At 41.6% G+C, this 24,315-nt stretch overlaps 1 protein-coding gene across 3 annotated transcripts in view; it reads left to right on the top strand.

Moving 5' to 3' along the window:
• The window catches only part of myt1lb (myelin transcription factor 1-like, b), a 131,676-nt gene that overhangs the window by 95,765 nt on the left and 11,596 nt on the right, over positions 1-24,315 (top strand). For 2 of the 3 annotated variants that reach the window (XM_058091311.1, XM_058091312.1), the window contains exons 9-16: positions 3,629-3,736; positions 4,586-4,746; positions 7,815-8,092; positions 14,630-14,857; positions 19,617-19,738; positions 20,658-20,726; positions 22,084-22,146; positions 22,221-22,304. In XM_058091311.1, the coding sequence (XP_057947294.1) occupies positions 3,629-3,736; positions 4,586-4,746; positions 7,815-8,092; positions 14,630-14,857; positions 19,617-19,738; positions 20,658-20,726; positions 22,084-22,146; positions 22,221-22,304 (1,113 nt within the window). The remainder of the gene's footprint in view (positions 1-3,628; positions 3,737-4,585; positions 4,747-7,814; positions 8,093-14,629; positions 14,858-19,616; positions 19,739-20,657; positions 20,727-22,083; positions 22,147-22,220; positions 22,305-24,315) is intronic. The other variant, XM_058091313.1, reaches the window with a different exon arrangement.

Genomic DNA, 24,315 nt, shown 5'->3' with positions numbered 1-24,315 from the left:
CAAAGCATTATTAGAGCCCTGTAGACATGACAAAACATGACTATAGTCACATTTATACTCTTTTTATTTACAACATATTGCACAACTGCAGGGTCTTGAGACACATGCTAACTCGCAAACTAGAGATCTAGCGACCTAAATGGTAGCCTTCAAGTTATTTCCTTTAAACTTAAATAGCCAAAAACGTACCACTTCCACACGGATAGGGAGGATAACTATGAACAGTTATTTAACCTTTAACATGAACATTAATCAAACGTAATAATTTTTTCTGGGTACATGATACCATACAGCATCCATATCAAACTTGCGCGGGCCGCACTAACATTAAACTTTCATATCAAGGCAGGGGCCTCAAACTCGTGTCCTGCGGGCCACATTTGGCCCATGGGCCGCGTGTTTGAGACCCCTGATCTACACATTCTTACATTACATTACAAATGAGTAAATGCAGAGTGGAGTAGATACCGTCTTCACACCATTTTTCATGTAGAACAGTTTGATAGCTATCACGACGGAGGAAAGACAGAAGGGCTTAAAGTGAGGATTGGCTGAGACCTGAAACCTGAAAAATACCTGACAAATAAACAAACTGATTGTTTCTGTAAACATCCTAAACTGTGGCGTCAAACCACATTTAATCCAAATCCGAACCAGAAAATCCCTTTTTAACATCAAATCAGATTAGCTTGTTGTGCTTAAATAGGCACTTATTACAGTCTATTTTATTGCCTCTGATTCCAAAAAAAAATTGAAACTATTAAAATTCAACGATGCAGCCAAATGTTCACCAATTGATTGCATAGCTGACATCTATTTATGCCTCGGCTTCCTGAGTGCTCTTGTTCAAGTTGTTCCGCTAGTTTACGATCCCATATTTTAAATGAGACTGATTAGAATGCACCAGCTCACACATGCTACAGTGTTAATCATTCATCAGCCCCTGACGGCGGGGGAAAAAAAAATATCTATCAGGTGCGATTTTGAAGGGAGAAACTAAAATAGCCATGCTGTCAGATGGGGCGAGGTTACAGTGAAAGAGGAGTGTCACCCACGGCAGATGCTCAGGGAGTTAAAGCATCGCAGCAGCTATTAGCACCTTTCTGCCACTCAGCCAGGGTGACAACAAAGGTGCAGACCTGCGAAGACCGCAGTGCCCCCCATGCTGTGCTCAGTGACACGGCTCGGGCGCCAAATAGGCACACGCATGCACACGTGTCATAAACTTTCACTTTTGCTGCAACATAACTGATACACGGTCCCTACAAAGACACACATAACAGGTTCTGGTGAGCACACAGCTCCATACTGGCTTCGGGACACTGTCAAAGAGCATTTTTGTGAGGCCTGACACGCCACATTGGACAAAGCAGTGCAGAGGAAAATGGAGGTTAAGGATCAGCATGGGCTCTTGTCACGTTTGGTCAGTTAGTTGTCAGGAGATTTGATTCTATTTCAGTCCATAGCAGGTATATTTCAGAGTGTGTCCACTCGGGAGGTACGCTATATGGAAAAACAGTCCTGAAACGTACCTCTTTTTGATTTATTCTATCAGGGTTTGGACATGGCCCCATCTTTCAAAGCCCTTTTCTGTCTGAACATGATTGTGCCACATAATGGAAGAACCTCACATCTCTCACCTCAACCCTGTGAACTACAACAGGGATTGCAACTTTGACCTCACAAAAGTTTGCCTGCAAAAATGCATACAAATTAGGGCTGTCAAAATGTCTGTGAGCGCCGCAGTCCAGCGCAGCGCAACGCACCCACGCCTCCTTCTCTCCCACTATAGGAGGAGGAGAGAGGGTTTAACACAACCGAGTGTAATCTTAACCAATCAAATGAACATCTCTTATTGCTTTTAAATGCGCAGGGCCCATAGGACTGCACATCAGAGGCCACAATGCACGTCATAATGTAGACCACCTCTGTTCCTGACAGTCACTTAAACACAGCAGCAGGCTAATCCAGGCATCATGCTTGTGATCTACCTGCATTCATGCTCTGTCGTTGTCAAATAGGAGAACTTTTGATGGTGGTGCCTCGAACCAGCCTTGATAAAGATTAGCTAAAATCTTAAGACACCGACTGACTTACCAGCGTTCAACAAGCGTCTCTCTGTTTTTTCCTCTTTTTTTCTTTTTGAATGAGATTCATGAGATGAGATGCGCCATTGTGTCTTTGATCTGACGCATGGTGGTTCAGACAGTTACATTAAATAGTGGTTGCTATGATTGTTTATTGCATTGAAATGTACCCAACACTCTGAAAACATGCCTGTGAGGTTTTGGTGTGTACACTGTGCGCCTGTCAGCCAATTTACCACTGCTCAGGGTGTGCTTCGCCCGCACTGAGAACAGACCAGGTCAGAGCAGGCGATCTTTCACTGCAACAAACTGAAAATGTCGATACCGGGTCACCCACTACGTCAGTCCATTCATTATATGGAAGCAAATTCTGTTGCAAAATGCATATACTGTACAATGCATATTTATCCATATGAATATATCTAAGCTGGCGAGTATTGTGAGCTTCACAACCACCTTTGATTTGATTATTATGGTATGGTATGGTAAGGTTGATTTGTTTCAAACATGCTTAACAAGTTATGGAGTAGTAATAAGGAATATCACGTTTACGCCTGCACATTGAATCTAGGGGGTCACTGGTTTGGTATGCCATTCCATGTTTTGTCATTTGGTGCTCCCATCAATTCAATAAAAAATATTGATTATTATTAATAATAAATATATTTTAATAGTTACAGCATAGAAAACCTATTTACAACTTTGAAATATGTTTTTTTAGGGCTGTCAAATATAGCGTGTTAACGGTGGTAACTAATTAATTGAATTAATTGATTGATTGTGTAGTCTAAATAAACACAAATAAAAAGGAAAACAATAAGGGGATAATTTTATCACTCACTTGAGATGTATAAAAGTATATATATCCAGTATATGTACAAGTATACATCCTGTTATATCCAATTTTTTGTTTATATTATTAGAGCCTTCTAGACATTAATTAATAATCACCTTTAGTAAATCTAGTAGACATAATAAGAGAAAATATGACATAATATAGACTTACTTAAAGTAGCATAACTTCCTGTTCCGCACAGTACCATTGTCTCATCAATGTAACATTACTTTCACTTAGTAACTAGTGCAGAATATAACATCTCACAATGTCTTTGAATGCCTCTTCTGAATGCCTTATATTTGTATTTTAGCTCATTTACCCATTTTAATGCTTGAAAATTCTCAATTCAGGCAAATAATATGTAAAATGTGCTTAATTATGCATCTTTTTGACTAATAATAGGCCATATTCAACCATGAACCAGACCCCATAGAGGGAAGCCACAGAATTCAAAGCATGAAATGGAGAAGGATGACTGTAATTTAGATCCGACTTAGACCAAAACTTGACTTAATCACAGTCTAGGAACAGAACTTGAATGTAACCCCAAGACCACCTGTAGGTACTTTTAAAACTGGTTGACACTGGTGTTGCTTGGCTGACGTGTGGACTCGTGTTTGCACATTCAGCTCCTGAAAACATGTCACATAACAAAATAGTGTTTTGCTATGCCACTGACATCACCTTTTTGTTGGTATTTCAGTTTGTCTGGATGTCCCATTGCTGCAGCAGAGAAGCTGGCCAAAGCCCAGGAGAAACACCAGGGCTGTGATGGCTCTAAACCCAACCAGGCTTCTGACCGAGTCTTAAGGTAGACCTTTCACTTACAACCTCATGAGGTGGTGTCCAAACAACACTGGTGCCAAAACCATCAGCATCAAATGTTGGCCCTTGTTGTGTGTCTGATGGATTGTTTGAGGCATGTTCTGAGTTGTACCTAATATAATATGAAGGGTCTCCACGTTAGTTAAATTTACATGTTATCGTATGTCTGAATGTTTTGTTCTTTTCCTTCCTCACATTTCTTCAAGCTGTTGAAACCCTTTATGTTTTATGTAAATGTTCTCCAGTGAATTCTTTCAAGAGACTGCCTTTTCATTTGTCTCCTTAGTATTGAAGACAAACGTCTTTATCACCGTAACGAAATCGGTCACATTTATCATACTGAAGCACTTTTTTTTTGTGCGTGTTTGAATGTAGATCATGAAAATGCTCCGATGTCACAGTTAATCGTAAATTTCATATTTAAATCTGACTCAACATAAACAGGATAAGAACTTCCACTTCATCTATTCCTTGTTATGGTTTGAGGCTGCAAATGTAAGGATATGAAATGATAAAAACATTGTCACAGCTTTTGTTTTGCAGCAAGATAAGAAAAATACACATGCAATGGCACATGGCGGGAATATCCTGTCCCTGGAAACAGCCCTCCATTTACCAGCATCAACCTCCATATTTCAGTCCTGGACTATTGCCAACAGTCTGCGCTTTCCTTTGAGTCTGCCCACTTTCAGCCAAATTTCCTCCCCCTCCCTTGGGCGATGTTCAGTGGCTTGGTCCAACTTCCACCCCCTCGTCATTTATTTTCCAGGCCTATGTGCTTTGTCAAACAACTGGACTATCCTCAGTATGGTGACAAGAACAATGTCTCCACCAGCACGCCTCGATCCAACCTGGCCAAGGAGCTGGAGAAGTACTCCAAAACCAGCTTTGACTACAGCGCCTTCGAGGGCAACAACAACCACCAAGTGTACGGGAAACGGGCCATCGCACCCAAAGTTCACGGGCAAAGGGATACCTCCCCTAAAGGATATGATGGTAACATATAACAAATTTCATATATTGGTTACCATATTGGAACATGCGTTGTTGTAGCTAGAAAACTGGATGTTGAAGAATTTCAACCAATAATCAGTGCTAAACTGTAATTTCTCTTAAATAATTACCTTTATGGTCATTTATACACTACGTAATTTGTATAGAGCACAATATTTGGTGGAGTGCTGAAATATGTGACTGAAGAAATCTCACGTTTCAGCATATATCCATTGCGATACTGGAGTATAGTAAATTAGCTTTGGTATGTTGGCGCTAGACTGGCTTAGGTCCCTTTTTAGCATTGAATTACAGCCATTTCAAGACCGATTCAGTGGACGGTAATCACACACAGTTCAGTTTCCAAACTCCAAGCGTTTTTCCTTACTGAGCTTTTATATACAATATATACAGTATGTGAAAAATGGAAGTCGGCAAATATTGTGGGATTTTTTTTTTTTGGACTGACACCTGCAGTACTAGGACTGCACTGTGTACAAGTGGTTAGCATGCAGACCTCACAGCTAGGAGACCCGATTTCAATTCCACCCTCGGCCATGTTTGTGTGGAGTTTGCATGTTCTCCCCATGGGTTTTCTCCGGGAACTCCGGTTTCCAAAAACATGCTAGGTTAATTGGCGACTCCAAATTGTCCATCGGTATGAATGTGAGTGTGAATGGTTGTTTGTCTATATGTGCCCTGTGATTGACTGGCAACCAGTCCAGGGTGTACCCTGCCTCTCGCCCGAAGACAGCTGGGATAGGCTCCAGCGCCCTCACGACCCTCATGAGGATAAGCGATAGAAAAGGAATGAATTAATCAAAAAACCTGCAGTACTTAATCAGAATAGCAAGTCAAGTGTCAAGTCAAGTCATTTCTCACATATTTTGTGAGCACGCCAACCCTTAGCTTTGACGTTACATCATCGTACTCAAAGAGGTTGAGTTGGAATTTAAACAGTGACGAAATTGTACTTTGAATGTCCAGTTTTATCGGTTTGGCAGCTCACTCAACATGCCGTGGAACACAAACAGGATATACCGATCAGAGCAGTACACAGTACTGAAACTAGTACGCTCATTATTCCATAAATTTGTCTGTCAGCCTTGAGAATAAAATTTGAAAGTATGAACTTATGACAGCTTAGGTTTCCATTGAAGGTTTTTCAGCATTCCAGCCATGATATAATATTCAAAGCCATAGTACATCCGTATGCCTGCGTTTTAATGCGCTGATAAAAGCAACAGTGATTTATGCAAAACAAAAGTCTTCAATTGTTGAAATTGGTTCAACTTCACTAGAGAATAGAAATATTTTGATCAAAAGATGGAAAGCCAAGAGACAACCATAATGCGGTGGACTCATTTTCCTTCCAAGGCCACTCCCAAGCTGCTGTAAAGTCACCATGATACTGCCGCCTTGTCTGTGCTCACATATCACTTTCGTCTGCTTGAATTGAGTGGCAACCTGGTAAAACAGGCTGGTTTAATCTTGGACCATGATCACCAATGCGAGCATCTTCCTAAGCACCAAATCTGGGAGGACAATCTGATCTACTCCAAACAAGCCGGCACGGGCTAAGTTGGCACTGTTGTTTTGTATAAAACACCTTCACGCTTAATATACGTAAACAGCTTTCAAACCAGTGAAGTTTCAATTTATGCAGAGCTCAATTCAAGTGTTTTAAGTGTACATACATTCTTTATAAATGACTCCTGTTTTTGAGTCAAGTGCCCACATTAAAAGCACAAGGATGTTTTGTGGACTTTTCATTTATGTACCAATCCTTTAACCAAGGCTATTTTTTTTATTCATAATTATTTAATATAGTTAGACAAGACCTGGCAGAGGAAGAAAACAGCATTACACTTAATGCAATAGTGTAATGCGCATTAATGTTTGCCACTCAACAAAGTATTATCATAGAAAATAATCAAGCACTTTATCGGTATCGTGTTAGGAATGTCTGAAATAGGTATGTCATGTGGAATCTGACAGGAAATGCAAGGGACGAAGGTATCTTCTTTCATTCATTCATTCATTTTCTACTGCTTTTCCTCACGAGGGTCGCGGGGGGTGCTGGAGCCTATCCCAGCTGTCTTCGGGCGAGAGGCGGGGTACAGCCTGGACTGGTCGCCAGCCAATCACAGGGCACATATAGACAAACAACCATTCACACTCACATTCATACCTATGGACAATTTGGAGTCGGCAATTAACCTAGCATGTTTTTGGAATGTGGGAGGAAACCGGAGTACCCGGAGAAAACCCACGCATGCACGGGGAGAACATGCAAACTCCACACAGAGATGGCCGAGGGTGGAATTGAACCCTGGTCTCCTAGCTGTGAGGTCTTCTTTCAATGCCTCTAATCCAGGGGTCGGCAACCTTTACTATGAAAAGAGCCATTTCACCCACTTGCCCACTAAAGAAAAATAGCCTGGAGCCGCAAAACGTTGTATGTTTAAAACAACATTGGAGGGAAAAAAAAAGACGAGTTGGAGTACTCTTGCTAGTACTGGAGATAAACTTTTGTTTTTAAATGAGCTCTAATTTATTTTTTAGAATCGTCAAATAACTCATTAATAATAATTAATAACTCAAATAACTCAAAGTATTACTCATTTCCCTTTATGTTAACCTGTCAGAGAGAACTGGATAGCATCCTGTCTGCTCATTCAGTCACCAGTCAGAACTCAGTCAGGATGCATTCATGGTCTCACACAAAGTTGGATTTTTGTAAACTCATAACAAAGACGTGCATTTTCACCACACGGGTGCTAAAAAATATTCAAGCATTGCAAAGGGAGCCGCAACAAAGAGGCTGGAGAGCCACATGCGGCTCTGGAGCCGCGGGTTGCTGACCCCTGCTCTAATCTAATATCACACCTCTTGAAGAATCGCTCAGTCACATGCAACATTTTGGCACTGTAATTTGTATTGTGTATCGCAGTAGTTGTCTTATTATTGGTTAGAAAGCCAATACTTTTCTACTTCTTTGTTATATTGTATATGAAATGATATTAGACTATGTTTTTCAATATGTCGCTTAATGCAAATGTGTCCTCCAGCCAAGCGTTACTGCAAGAACTCCAGCTCGGCCAGCAGCACCACCAGCACCTATGCTCCCAGCAGTAGCAGCAGTAGCCTGAGTTGTGGAGGCGGAGGAGGGGGTATGGGAGGAGGTGGAGGCAGCAGTGCCAGCAGCACCTGCAGCAAGAGCAGCTTCGACTACAGCCACGACATGGAGGCCGCACACATGGCCGCTACGGCCATCCTCAACCTGTCCACGCGCTGTCGAGAGATGCCTCATGGAATGGGGGGCAAGCCCCAGGATCTGTGCTCGCAGGTAGGAAGCTAAATAATCTGAGAATGGGGCGTGTTGTTTCATGGTGGGGCATCAACAACTTACAGTAGATAGTGGGAAAATGACAATAGTCTGTCCTGTTTGATGGTTAGCAATAGTGGTTTAAACAAAAAATAATAATTTTTTATGGTCTTCATGGCGGACCAACAATTTGCAGGCATGCTGTTACGACGCTTAATGATAGCTAACATTAGTCGCTATAAACAAATAGCGAGTGTGTGTGTACTTAAAGCAGGAATTCTAAAATTTTGGTGCTTCTTTTTTCATTCATTGTCGCTTTCCTCATATTTTACTGAGCAGCCAGGACAGAGATGTACTTACTTTGCTTGTTGCTACACTGTCACCATTGACAATATACGACTTGACAATGTCACCAATGACTTGTTCCGTGGACATCAATGATTGGGGACATCACTCGGTCTTTAGTCTGATGACTTAAAAATAGATTTTCAGTGAGTGTGTTGACCGTTGTTCATATTTATTATTCTATTTACAGGAAGAAAATTAGCATTTGCCCCCCTGGGCATTTAGGGGACTTTGGGATTGTTCTGACTTTCCACCCCTGGTCAGTACACTTATTATAATTAAATTAAAAAAAGTCTAATCCATGTGATCAGTTTGGGGCGGTTTCAATCATGGGTGATATGAATTGGCAGCATAAAACCCTGATGGAGCATCCCTACTTATGACTCGTAAGGACTCAAACATTTTTTTGGACTTGGACTTGGCTTGACCTCTTTTGTGTTGACTTGAGATTTGATTTGGACTTGAACGTCTTTACTTGAGAATTGGAATTCAAAACACTGACTGTCTCTCATATCTTCCTAGTGAGGTTGTATATGTAATCCTGCGTCCATCTCCTCCAGACAAATTCATTCATTCATTCAGCAGAGCATAAAAATATGTTTAATGCAGCTGACATGATCCAAGTCAGTGAGCGCATTCATATCGTAGTCAGGGTTGACTCATAAGGCCGAAAAGAGAAGTTAGTGGCAATTTCATCTTAAATATTCACCTCTATTATATGTTATATTGGTTGGTATACGTACATCACAGACTGGAGATTTTTTATTATTTTTTATTTGGGTATTTCGACTTCACAACAACATGCATGTGCTTATCTCAGTGCCTCTCAAATAATGGGGCGGGTCCCCTTAAGGGGACTCTAAATTGCCCACAGGGTGTATCCCGCATCTCACCAAAATCTCCCTCATCTGGGATAGGCTTCAGCTCTAATGAGAACAAGCGGTATAGAAATAGATAAATATTGAAAAGACTTCCTGATTCGGACTGATTCAGGCAACCAGATGTGCTTCTGAAGCGATGTCAAAAATGTCCCCTGGTATGACCCCACAGCCACGGCATCTAAACCAGGATAAGCTCCAGCTTCCTGTAGTAATCACAGTCATGTCCACCAATAGATAATCTCTATTCTTCTGTCATTAGACAAGTACTGGCTGAGAAACCTGACAAAGATAGGGAGACTTCACTTCAACACGCCTGATAGACACACACACACACACACACACACTTTCCATCAAAGACCCAGGGCTGCGTCTAACACTCGGGGCTCAGCAGGGCAGTTTTTTTTTCCAGTCTGGGAATCAGATAGGAGCAGGACGGAACGTCGTTTGACACGGCATGAGCCCAGTGTGTCATTTCTGAGGAGATAAGGTGATGCTGTTCCTGTATTATCTGCACTGAGATGCCGAGCAGGAAAATGGAGGCGCAAGAAAGCGAGGGAGGGAGTGCACAGCGGCGGGCTAATGCTGGCTTAATGCTAATGTTGACGGCACAATCTGTGATGGAATTGATGATAAAGTAAGCCAGCAATAGAGTTTTTTTTTTTTATTATTATGTGGGAGTTTTCTAAATGTTACAATGTAGAAGAGAAGGCGTGAGAACAAGATGCCGCACAGGAGATACAACTGCAGTGAAAATAAAGAGTAGGATAGAAGCTAGGGAAGTGGAAAAGAAGCCAAAAGCAACGTACTTCCACAGAAAAGTGGAACGGAATAAAGTTGGCAGGAACAAACGCCTGAAGCAGTCAGGACTTCCTGTGGTTCTAAATCATTTCATTGTCTGTCCTACGTTAGGGCGAGACAGGCAGGATGCTCCCGGGGCACGAAGGGAAGACAGGAGACTTCACAGGGCTTTTTTTTTTTTTTTCCTTCTCTACTCCTCATCCTCTTTCATCTTAGCACCTCAGCTTGTGGCAAACGTTCTCCTTTCTGAGTATCAATGCACTTTCACACACGTACTAATCTATTCTTGCTTCCTTGTTGGTTTAATCTTTATTCTTTATCGCTAAGTCTTCCTCTTCAATTGACTTACAGCTGTGATGAATTGCTTTCATTTAAATGGGTATATTTCAACATGTATACATTTATCATATTTCTTTTTTTACTGGTGCAGCCTTGGGAAAAGTGACCAAACGAAGTGCAAATAGTTACGGATGATATTTATCTTTATGTCTGTACAAACCATTGTATGAGTTTCTGGTACCAGCATGAATAAAACACTAACAGACCTGAAAGAAATGTTATGGTCACCTGCATTGTATGGGTAATCTTGCCTCATTGGAGCGTAATTTTTTTTTTAATTAATTAATTAATTATCGGTTATCAGAGCTATTTTTAATGTCAGATTTATCAGTATGTCATAATTCCATCATATTGGCCCAATAATTATCGTGCACCTGAAGAGAAGGGTCTTGGAGTTGAATCTAATCTGATAATTATAAACAATCACTTTTATAGTAAATGTTGATCCAAAATTGGAGGAGAAAGTCAAGCATAAAAATTGTGATATGGTCCTAATGAGCTCAACACTGAAGCTATTACTGTCCTTGAGAATGGAACCGTTGTACACTGGATTGCTTATCAACAGCCAAGAAATGCAAAGACGCAAGAAATTAAGCAATTTGAGGTCCTCTTTAAGGTCCTGTTTGTTTATGTGGTGGCGGCACGGCGGGCTAGTGGATAGCACGCAGACCTCACAGCTCGGAGACCAGGGTTCAATTGCACCCTCGGCCATCTCTGTGTGGAATTTGCATGTTCTCCCCGTGCATGCGTGGGTTTTCTCCGAGTACTCCGGTTTCCTCCCACATTCCAAAAACATGCTAGGTTAATTGGCGACTCCAAATTGTCCATAGGTATGAATGTGAGTGTGAATGGTTGTTTGTCTATATGTGCCCTGTGATTGGCTGGCGACCAGTCCAGGGTGTACCCCGCCTCTTGCTCGAAGACACCCCTCAGCACCCCCCGCGACCCTCGTGAGGAAAAAGCGGTAGAAAATTTATGAATGAATTATGTGGGGGAAAAAACTTTTCAAGACACCATTAATGGTGTTAACGTTGATAATCTAGCTAATGAAGAACAAATTCAGTTTGGAAAAGCTGCGCAGTGCATGACTCATATAAGTGTTTTATAAGAGTTTGAAGCTGCACAGGACCGGTGTTAACCACTGTTTGTACAGTACTTGTTAGAATGCTGAGAAAATATTTGTGACAGTTGGCTAACATGCACAGTTTCCAGTCTACGGCTTAAGATAAGGTTTATTTCCCTGACAAGAACTGCTACAGATCCGACAGACCTGAAATAAATGTATTGGTTAACCTGCTATACACATTGACAAGCAGCTGCTCTCTTTGACTTGGTAGCAAAGGTCAAAACAAGAAATGTAAATAAAGGTAGAATGGTGCAACCTCTCTTACCTTCACCAGTTTATTATGACAGTTACAAGTATGCACGGTAATTACTGACAAGGAGGTACAGTATTTCCAAAGAACACCAGGAGAACCCATGCAGCCCAGGGGACACTGTCAGCTAGTATCAGCGTTATTACTTTTGAAAGGGGACAAAAGGGAAGAGGTGAAGGATGAGAGGACAAGAGAAATGGGAATCAAGACTCCTAGTGATTAATAATAGCAAGGACACACAAGTGTCCATAACATAATCTTTTTACATTATGTAAAAAACCGTGAATAGACACTCATACCGCCATGGTACAGCTGCAATTTGTAGAAAATAGTCTAACTCTCAGAAGTAATAATGTTTAATATAATGTATAAGAATATATATGTATAAGAATAATTCATTGTATCAATTGATTGGTAACCAGCTGCACGATGTAGAGAGTGGTTAGCGCACAGGCCTCACAGCTAGGAGACCCAAGTTCGATTCCACCCTCTGTGTGGAGCTTGCATGTTCTCCCTGTGCATGCGTGGGTTTTCTCCGGGTACTCCGGTTTCCTCCCACATTCCAAAAACATGCTAGGTTAATTGGCAACTCCAAATTGTCCATAGGTATGAATGTGAGTGGGAATGGTTGGGACAGCTGGGATAGGCTCCACAACCCCTGCGACCGACATGTGGATAAGCGGTAAAAATGAATAAATGATTGGTAACCCCAGTTACATGAGAGTGGGTGAAAATATTAGAAATGATGGTGTAGTTCTGTTCTGCACTTGTGTAAACGCTGCAACAGAAAGTGAGCATTATTTTTAAAGGAATTCCTACACTGTGTATTTACCACATACAGTATGTGGCTCAGTAGGTATAGTGGTCGTCTCCTAACCTGAAGGTTGTGGGTTCGATCCTCCGTTCTCCCGTGATCATGTCAAAGTATCCTTGGGCAAGATACTGAACCCCCAGTTGGTCCTGATGCTGCGTCATCAGTAGGTAAATTTGCTAACAGTGTCAAAGTGAAAGACCATTTAGATATCAATGTATCAACTTTATTCACAGAGTAATTTGGATGGTGACATTGTGATTTGTAGTGAGAGTAGGAAACAGGTGGATGAGGTGTTAGATGAGTTAGATGAGGTTTGCCCTGGAAAGGAGAGGGATGAAGATTAGCTGCACAAAGACGGAGGTATATCTGTGTGGATGAGAGGGACCCAAGTGGAAGAGTGAGGTTACAGGGAGAAGAGTTACAGAAGGTGGAGAATTTTAAGTACTTGGGGTCAACAGTTCAGAACAATGGAGCTTGTGAAAAGGAGGTGAAGAAGCATGTGCAGGCAGGTTGGAACGGGTGGAGAAAAGTGTCAGGTGTGATGTGTAATAAGAGTTTCAGCTAAAATGAAAGTAAAGGTCTACAAAACTGTAATGAGACCAGAGATGTTGTTTGGTCTGGAGACAGTACCACTGACGAAAAGACAGGAATCAGAACTGGAGGTAGCAGAGATGAGGATGCTAAGGTTCACATTGGGAGTGACCAGGATGGATAGGATCAAGAACAAGTACATCAGAGGGACATTACCTGTTAGAGATGATTCTGACATGTCCAGAGGAGAGATAATGAATATATTGGTACAAGGATGCTGCGTTTAGAGCTGCCAGGTACGAGGCTTAGAGGAACACCAAAGAGGAGGTTTATGGATGAGTGAAGGAGGACATGAGGGTAGTTGGTGTGAGGGAAACAGATGCAGAAGACAGGGTTGGACGGAGGAGATTGATTTGCTGTGGCGACCCCTGAAGGGAAAAGCCCAAAGAGAAAGAAGATTCACAGAGTCATTTGGCCCCATATCTATAGCCTTGATTCTTGCTTTGCAGCTGGTGTGTGTTCGAAGCAAAAACAGAGGGCGTTCAAGGTGCTTACCAGACTAATTAACGGAAAGGTACCGACTGTTTCCAGAGTTCCTGTACTTGGTCAATAGTATCTTTAATAATAATGATAATTCCACTCAATAAAACCATGATATTCCTGTTTAAAACATCAATTAGGAATTTTTTTATCCAAGATTGATTATTATAACAGTTTTGCCTACGAATAACCATTTCAAAATAAACATAGAATAGAAGATCTCTGTAGTATGTCATATAACCATCAATGGATGGAGAGGTGAGAATAGGAACTAAGATGCGGCCCACTTTGTATTGGAACACACGCTGGTTGCGTCTCTATTTTGAGGTTTGCAGCCATTTAGTTGCAGCCATTGCTGCCCATCACAGCTCTCAAATCCAACCCCTAACCCTCGGCCCCTAACCCCTCCACCTCCCCCCTCCCACCGTGTCCACTCATATTAGAGTCACAGACACGCGACACACCGTTGTGCATGCACACTCACACAAAAGCACTTGTAACACACCATGTAGCAGGCTGGAAGGAAAAAAAGAGAGAGACAGTGAGAAACGAGACGCTCACAGAGGGATGCACTCGTCCTTGAGCACTGATGACCTCTTCTACTTTTGTCCCTCTCAAGGGCATACAGTAGCATTGTTACTGTACATGCTGTGTTATTCCGGACAGAATGTTGGAGCTGAACTGCTTTTCCATGTATTTCTCTTCAGTTCAGCTATTGCTTAGTCCAGCTCTGAATCCAAAATGTTTGGCTGTTATTTAATCCCAAACCTTCTCTCTCTCTCTCTCTTTTCTCCCTTCCCCTACATCCCTACATGCTGATGCCTCCTTTTGTCCTTCAATCATTGGACTGAAAACCCCAAACTCAACACACACACACATGCATTTCAACCCACATCAACCTCACTTTACCCCCCCCACCAATCATCACATCCAGAGTCCCGGCCTGGATGTTGACGAGAACGGTACATTGGACCTGAGTATGAGCAAGCGTCTGTGCAGCAGCGCTGGGGACTCGGTGCTCACCCCTCTAGAGCCCATGTCCCCACAGAGGCAAGCGGCCTTGCTGGGCTCCCGCTGCTACGGAATGGGGGACGCTGCCGACTGCTGGGACCTGCCAGTAGACTACACCAAGATCAAACACATAGATGAGGACGACAAAGAGGTAAAGGGGGCAAATTAGTGGAGACAATTATTTATGTCGTATAAATCATTAAATTAGATGATGTAGTTATTTTTTATTCCCCACCATCACTAATGAGTGAATGTCCCAATACTTTTATTATTGTCATTGATTTAGTCTGGTAATGGCAATTGTAATATTAATTAGGGCAGGGGTCTCAAACTCAATGTACTTGGGGGCCACTGGAGCTAGGGTCTGTGCGAGACTGGGCCGCATCAGGTTTTCCAAAAAAAAAAAAAAAAAAAAACGCATTTATTAAAAACAGTAAAATGAATAAACTTTGCTATGGTTTCGATTTTCTACAAGAAAAGCTCTGATAAAACATTCCACTGTTCTCAAATATCTTACTTTTTATTTTTCTACACAAAATAAGATGAAAAATAAATAAACAAATCAAGAATAAAGAAAATCAATCAATCAGTAATAAAAAAATAAATATAATAATAATAATAAAACGGCAAATAATAAAAACTTAAGAAACCACATAGTTGGTGGGTAGACAAATTATTTTTTTCAGATTAAAATTAACTAAGCATTATTAGAGCCCTGTAGACATGACAAAACACGACTATAGTCACATTTATACTCTTTATTTATAACATATTGCGCAACTGCAGGGTCTTGAGACACATGCTAACTCGCAAACTAGAGCGCTAGCGACCTAAACGGTAGCCTTCAAGTTGTTTCCTTTAAACTTAAATAGCCAAAAACTTACCACTTCCACATGGATAGGGAGGATAACTATTAACAGTTATTTAACCTTTAACATGAACATTAATCAAACATAATAATTTTTTCTGGGTAGATGATACCATACAGCATCCATATCAAACTTACGCAGGCCGCACTAACATTAAACTTTCATATGAAGGCGGGGGCCTGAAACTAGTGTCCTGTGGGCCACATTTGGCCCGCGGGCCGCATGTTTGAGACCCCTGAATTAGGGTATTATTACATTATTGAAACACATTTAGGAGGTCATAAACATGCTTTCTATACTCTACCTCATGGTCAGGTCTGGACACGATTAACTGTGATCAACAGCAGATTAGTGTAAAAATTAATTTTCTATTAAAATCTGCAAATTGTAGAGATCCACTTCACAGCACTTTACATGTCTGAAAAGGAGCAGGGAGAACGAGAGCTTTTGTAATCCTAATTGGTTTCTCCATAACAATACAAATGTTGAAATAGCAACAATAATGAAGAGCTATGAAATATTCTTCAATGTTATGGAGGTGGATTCAGACATTGCGGTTGGCATGCATCACTCAAGGCTGTCTGCGTCTGATCTCAACCCCCTCCCACTTTCACAGCACAGATCCCACATTGTGTCTCCTTCTCAAACATTTGCATTGGTGTCTGATTGTATTCTGGGTCTCTTGCCTCCCTGTCTGGCTTAGTGGTATGCTCGAAAGCCACTCAAGAAGTCATAGTCGATACTTTCTGAGATGGCCTAATGAACCTGAAGGTTAATTGATGTCAGCGTTACAGTTTGTTCAGGTATCACTTTGTGTTATGCTGCCCACATCGGTGCTTTTTTTTTCTACATTTTGCTCTTCTTTGAGATGAATTATGCAAAGTAGCACCTTGGGAGATAGTCGGAATAGCTCATCTCATCAAAGAACTGCTGGAAATCAATGCACCACTGCTGGGTGCATCTGTCGATGTGCACAGACACCCCAGTGTGTGTGTGTGTATGCGTAAGAGAAAGAGACGAGAGATGGTACATGCATGAGTGTGTGCCTTATCTTTTTTGGGTGTGTGTATGTGAGATCCCAAGCTAGCCTACTTTTTTTGTTGTGCGTGCCTGCCCATGTGTCATTCTCCTTCCTGTCTTCCTCTCAGCACTTTCCCTCCTTTAATTGGAAAGAGCTGCATGACCCAGCTACACACACTCATATGCAGCTTAGGTAGTAATTTAGGGTCATTTCTGGACCTGTCTCTTCATAAGCAGAACTGTACTTACACTGCAGGCGTGGAAGAAAGGAGAGAGGGGGGTTGCATCAACTGCCCTGGTTGCACACACTGCAGACAAGACGCAGCCTCATTTATGCACTTTAAAGCAAGCTGATACGACGTGGTATTGTCATCTAGTGGTAGAAAGGGGTATTACAACAACAAGGCGGCCAACTCCCTTCCTTGTCTTGTGTTTAAAGCAGGGGTCTCAAACTCAATTTGCTTGGGGGCCACTGGAGCTAGGGTCTGGGCGAGACTGGGCCGCATCAGGTTTTCAAAAAACAAACAAAAAAAAACGCATTTATTAAAAAGAGAAAAATTAATAAAACATTCCACTGTTCTCAAATATCTTAATTTTTAGTTTTCTACACAAAATAAGATGAAAAATAAATAAACAAATCAAGAATAAAGAAAATCAATCAATCAGTAATTAATAAATAAATATAATAATAACAATAAAACGGCAAATTATTAAAAATTAAGAAACCACATATAGTTGGTGGGTAGACAAATTATTTTTTTCAGATTAAAATTAACAAAGCATTATTAGAGCCCTGTAGACATGACAAAACATGACTATAGTCACATTTATACTCTTTATTATCTTTATTTACAACATATTGCGCAACTGCAGGGTCTTGAGACACATGCTAACTCGCAAACAAAGAGCTAGCGACCTAAACGGTAGCCTTCAAGTTATTTCCTTTAAACTTAAATAGCTAAAAAATGACCACTTCCACACAGATAGGGAGGATAACTATGAACAGTTATTTAACCTTTAACATGAACATTAATCAAACGTAATAATTTTTTCTGGGTACATGATACCATACAGCATCCATATCAAACTTGCGCGGGCCGCACTAACATTAAGCTTTCATATCAAGGCGGGGGCCTCAAACTAGTGTCCTGCGTGCCACATTTGGCCCGCGGGCCGCGTGTTTGAGACCCCTGGTTTAGAGTATGGGTCGAAAACATATCTACTTTGATGTACAATCAACCTGTATGACACCATTTTTACAATGGAGTTTGGTATAACAATTGATTGCACTGTTCAATTCATTGCACTAAATACCAAAGCATTGTGCATAGATGTTGTGTCTCTATGGATTTTGACATGTTCTCCATGTTCTGGCTTGGGTTTACTCCAGGTACTCCCACTCACACAGACCAAAACCATGTCTGTTTCGTTAACTAAACACTTACAGCCGCCCTTCGTATTGAATGGTTGTTGTCTGTATGTGTCAGACCTTTGGTTGACTGGTGATCAATCCAGCGTGGAGCTCGCTTCTCACCTGAAGCCAGTTGGGATCAGCAGCTTAATTCTGTGAACAGGATAAGTGGTGAAGAAGATGGATTGATGGACTTGGGTGTGTGCCCTGGGGCTGGAAAGGGATTTATTTTCTATGCCGCTTATCCTCACTAGGGTCCAAGCTGACTTCTGGCAAGAGGTGTGGTACACCCTGGACTGGTGGCCAGCCAATCACAGGGCACATATAGACAAACAACCATTCACACTCACATTCATACCTATGGACAATTTGGAGTCGCCAATTAACCTAGCATGTTTTTGGAATGTGGGAGGAAACCGGAGTACCCGGTACCCGAAAAGAACATCCACACAAAGATGCCCAAGCGAAGATTCGAACCCAGGTCTTCCCTCTGTGTGGCATACATGCTAACCACTCATCCACAAAAAAACAAACATCAAATCAAATCAACTTTATTTGTATAGTACTTTTCCTGCAAAGACATTCAACACAAAGTGCTTTACGTAATTAAAAACAATTACCACAATTAAAAGGAAAAACAAATACTAAGAAATCCCCTCCCTCCCACCCTCCATACTACACACACACACACACACAATCACACAATCACACACAGTAGGGAGACACGGCATGGCACTGAGGATCAAGGAAACGTCACCTTTGGGGCCGTCCACACTGGGAGGAGCCGCAGGTCCTGCCATCGGGGGACCAGCACCCGGGCCCCCCGACCCCGACAGATGGGCAGACCCCCACAATATAACATATCATTTATAAGATGAAAATGAGATGAAAGGTTTGCAGCCGCTTCTCCTTCACATCGAGAGGAGTCAGTTGAGGTGGCTCGGGCATCCGGTCCCCTCCCTGGTGAGGTGTTCCGGACATGCCCAGCTGGGAGAAGGCCCCGGGGAAGACCCAGGACATGCTGGAGGGATTATGTCTCACAGCTTGCCTGGGAACGCCTTGGTGTCCTCCCGGTGGAGCTGGAGAAGGTTGGCCGGGGACCGGGAAGTCTGGGCTTCCCTACTGAGACTGATGCCCCGGAAAAGCGGAGGAAAATGGATGGATGGATTGATGGGTTTGCAGGATCTGAGTGTGAGGATTGGATCCTTTATGCCTACCCAAATGATTTTGGTCGAGGGGTGGGGTACACCCAGGACTGGTCACCATGCAGTCCATCACACCTATGGACAATTTAGTCTTTAATGAACACAACACGTATGCTTTTGGGATGTGGGGGTAAGCCATAGTGCCTACACAGTCCACACAGAGATGCGTCAATGGAAATTCTAGCCCACCCACTAACTCGTGACTGCGAGGCCAACAAATAATACTTTCCATAAAATACAGTACTAAAAAAAACATCCTAACCACAGGGCCTTTCGCGTTGCATATAAAAAGAATAACATACTGTGTATCATTTTTTATGTCTTAAGCGTGCTCAACTGTTCTTCTGACATCCTCTCTTCTCGTCTTCCCACCCCCTTTTTTGGCTCCCTTCCACTCGTTTTCAGCCGGATGACCTGGACCCCTTCCAAGACCTGCTGGAGGACCGCTCTTACACCACCGATGTTAACATGCCTAGTCCCAAGCCTAAATTTACCCAGTGCAAGGAGAGTAAGAAGGACCTGATAACGTAAGAGCCCGCCTACAACCGCATGACCTCAGACACCCGTTCACACCTGCATCCCACCATCCCATCATCCCACCATCCCAGCTCCATTCACATCTTCCTTACTCTCCCCCATCCTGTGTGCTGTGTGCATGCTGTTTCATTTGATTCAAGCGCTCTTTGTTCATTAGTTCCACAATGAGAGCACAATGAGCTCCTCATCCAAAGTATACGTAGATGATCTAAGGAACCAGCGTCTCCACCACAAAATGAATCACAGACAGTGAAGCTAAACTGGAAACAATGAAAAGCAAAAAAAAAAAAAGTCTCAATCAACCCCTCTTCTGTGATTTTTACATTTGCTTTCTCCTTCGCTTTGGGCTTATAAACCTGTATATTTTTCCGGCGACAGATGTCCCACACCGGGTTGTGATGGAAGTGGTCACTTGACGAGCAATTTCGCCTCACATCGAAGGTGTGACTTCCTTTTCTCCTGGTGGATCCTAAGTCGACTTCAATTTATTGTTTTCAGCTTACCTCGACTATGCTGTCAAACGTTAATCCCTATTTACGATTTAGAAGAGTTAGCTTATAAGTAAAAGACTGGAATTGTCAACAACGCCATCATTACCTCCCTCCCACAGTCACTATGGATCATTCAGACAAGATTTAAGTTTTTTGCATGTGACTTGCTTCTGGAACTTGATTTCATGTTCACTTTTTTCCATCAAGTCAGCAATATTTAAAATAAAATATGATACTTTATATGTCAGGTTACTATTTTAAGTAAGTAAGTACAACACAACAACACAAATTTGCTTTCATTTACAACCAGCTCCCTTGCACACCATGGCTTTTTTTTTTTGCATTCTCAGGTTTGTTTGTTTGTTTGTTTGTTTGGTCTTACAGTTGTTGGGGTTTCTTATCATTGTATATTTTTCAGTCTCTCAGGTTGTCCATTAGCTGATAAAAGTATTCGAAGCATGCTGGCCAACAACGCACAAGAGCTCAAGTAAGGCGTGAAGATGATTCATGTTTGTTTTACTGTTCTTCATGATATCCTGTTACAAAGAAGACAATACCACCACATGTTTCACATCATTTGAAAACAAATCTTTTGTTCATGACAGAGAAAACTTAGATTTAGATTTTTTTTTTCCACTGAGGCCTGCATATTGAAAAAAAGATGCATGAGTGCTACTGTCCGTCATTCTCACTGCAGTCGTGCAAAATGGGACACGCCAAACATCGCAAAAACTGCTTTATTATGCATGCATGTATGTGTGCTTAACTAAACTGAGGGATAAAGAAAAACAACAAGCGCGGATCCCAGAAAATACACTCAAAGCATAAAAACAATTCAGGCATTGTTGAACACTAACGCTCTGATTCCTATGTTATGCTACTGTTAATGCATGTGGTATTTTTTAGCTTTATTGAAATGTTCCCTTCATTATGAGGTGTGAATACATACAAATATGATCATGCCCAGTAATTTAACTTTATGTTAATGAAATACATTAAAAAATGGGAATATTTCAGACATTGTTGCAAATGGTGATTAATCATTATTAATTTGTAATCTGTAATTAATATGATAAATAAGTTAATTTAAAGTCAAATATTGATTTATTAGTTATGACTATCAACATGTCAGCTTTTTTATCTTTATAATGTGCCTTAATTGTGTTTTTTTTTCCGTAATTTTTGCAGTTTTTTTTTTTACTTTTAAATGTGCTGAAGTTCCAGTACATTCCTATACATAATAATCGGTCATGTCATTGGTTCCCAACCCAGTAAGTGAATTTCTGCAAAGTAGGATTCCTTTTTTATAAATGTAATATTATCATAATTAATTAGCACAAAACCTGTTTAGGACATTCTAAATTTGGTTTTATCATTATTAGAGCTCTAAACATGAAATAATAGTCACTTTAATATTCATGGAACCCAATACAGTAGACACAATAATAGAAAATAAGACTCACACATGTTTGCATTGGGAAAGTTTCTTCCTTCATTTAGTCGTTTTTATGCTTAACAATGCTTATTTAGGTCATAAATGTGTACGTTTTTACTAATAATAGGCTGTAGTCAACCACAAAAATGTGATGATTTATTAATTAATATATTTTGTAAAGCGTGAATATAAAAATACAAAAATCTGATTCACATATTGCTTTTAAATTGTAAAGAGACTTCTGCTTTTTATTGGTACTTTACAAATAATTTTCTCGCATATTGTTTTTTACTCTGATTTATGACTGTCGTCATATCTAATATATACTGTGTGCCATTTTTTTTTAACTTTTGGGTCCATTATTACAAAGATACTAGACCCTGAGCCCTTGTTGTGTTTTCTGCCCCAGGTGCCCGACACCAGGGTGCGATGGTTCGGGACATATCACTGGCAACTACGCCTCTCACAGAAGGTACACTATTTCTGCATCACAGAATATCTACTTGGTCCACTTTTATTTCCCATTTGTAACAACGTGTTCTGCAGTCTCTCAGGTTGTCCGCGGGCCAGGAAAAGCGGGATAAAGATCATCCACAGTAAAGAGAACAAGGAAGACCAGGAACCTATCAGGTAGGGCAAGGATGATCCCCCTTCCTAAAATGTCCAGCGTGCGTTTGACTTGTCCCGTGAGAAACAAGATAACAGTTGAGAATCAACAGTACAATACATTGTTACGCAGGGATGAAGCAAACTTGAGGAGACATAAAGTCGCTTGCAAGACTTGAGGATGTTGCGGTTAAGTGAGGTGAAGATTCTGCAGTATCTGGTGAGCTCCCACAGAGCCACAGGGAGGGAAGAGAGTGACTGGCAAGCATGAGAGGCAGGGAGAGATTGATTGGAACGTTACCTAAATCCCTCAGTGGGCTCTCGGAGCTCCTCCTGCAGCGAAATTGATTTCTCTGGTGGTGCAGAACACAAACAACACACTTGGGTCATTCTCAAAGTAAATGTTCTGGTGGATTCTGGGGGTGATGTATTACTGTACAAGTATTACTGTCACAATGATTAGCTGACATGGAAATATACTGGATACAGGGGGCTTACAATATTTAGGCCTTTGGTTCCTAAATGTTTTACAGTCCCGTATCTTCGGACATGTGATCTGAAACCACCAATGATTTCTCATTCATTCATTCATTCATTCATTTTATACCGCTTTTTCCTCACAAGGGTTGCGGGGGTGCTGGAGCCTATCCCAGCTGTCACACCCTGGACTGGTCGCCAGCCAATCACAGGGCACATATAGACAAACAACCATTCACACTCACATTCATACCTATGGACAATTTGGAGTCGCCAATTAACCTAGCATGTTTTTGGAATGTGGGAGGAAACCGGAGTACCCGGAGAAAACCCACGTATGCACGGGAAGAACATGCAAACTCCACACAGAGATGGCCGAGGGTGGAATTGAACCCTGGTCTCCTAGCTGAGAGGTCTGCACGCTAACCACTCACCCGATTTCTCACCATGTAATTCATTATTATATAAATATAGAATTGATTTTTTTTGCTCTTTACAAAAGAGCATATCCCCTTTAATTGTCCCTTCATGAATATACGCACATACACTTGATGTGGGTGAAGGCATGGTCTGTATACTGTATTTTCTGGACATATTCTGTAATATAAATATGCTTGTATTATTCAATTTGTGTACGAAACTACATCACAACAAGCACAATTTAATGAATTATTGCAGCCACTAACTAAAAGGCAAAACTCATTCATTCATTACCGCTCTTCCTCACGAGGGTCGCAGGGGGTGCTGGAGCCTATCCCAGCTGTCTTCGGGCGAGAGGCGGGGTACACCCTGGACTGGTCACCAGCCAATCACAGGGCACATATAGACAAACAACCATTCACACTCACATTCATACCTATGGACAATTTGGAGTCACCAATTAACCTAGCATGTTTTTGGAATGTGGGAGGAAACCGGAGTACCCGGAAAAAACCCACACATGCACGGGGAGAACATGCAAATTCCACACAGAGATGGCCGAGGGTGGGAATTGAACCCTAGTCTCCTAGCTGTGAGGTCTGTGCACTAACCACTCATCCGCCGGCAAAACTCATGTAGCACCAAATATGAATGAATGCAATATTAATGCAGTACTTAATCATAAATCATATTTGTTCATATGATGCACACAGAACTATGAACTAATATGAACTTTGTGTTTGGCTCCTTTCTTCTGATTTGCTGCACTGTGCTGTTCACACAAGTGTTTAGATTTTCAGACACCAATGTAGTCAATGTAGTTAAAATTTTTAAACTATACTAAACCTCGGTTTTACAGGATTATAATAACCTTCAAGGGTCCCAGGGTCCCAGGGTCTCAGAGTGGAGCGTGAAGTCGACAGACGGGTCTGCAGTAATGCGCTCGCTGTACCAGACCCTCGTAGTGAAGCGAGAGCTGAGCCAAAAGCCAAAGCTCTCAATTTACCGGTCGATCTATGTTCCCACCCTCCACCTTTGGTCATGAGCTTTGGTCAGGATCGAAAGAATGAGATTGCGGATACAAGAAGCTGAAATGAGTTTCCTCCATAGGGTGGCTGGACTCAGTCATCCAGGAGGA

The sequence above is a fragment of the Doryrhamphus excisus genome, chromosome 13, assembly GCF_030265055.1.
Source record: "Doryrhamphus excisus isolate RoL2022-K1 chromosome 13, RoL_Dexc_1.0, whole genome shotgun sequence".
Taxonomy (NCBI): Eukaryota; Metazoa; Chordata; class Actinopteri; order Syngnathiformes; family Syngnathidae; genus Doryrhamphus; species Doryrhamphus excisus.
The sequence above is the reverse complement of the archived record's forward strand: the minus strand, read 5'-3'. Positions and strand labels throughout refer to the sequence as shown.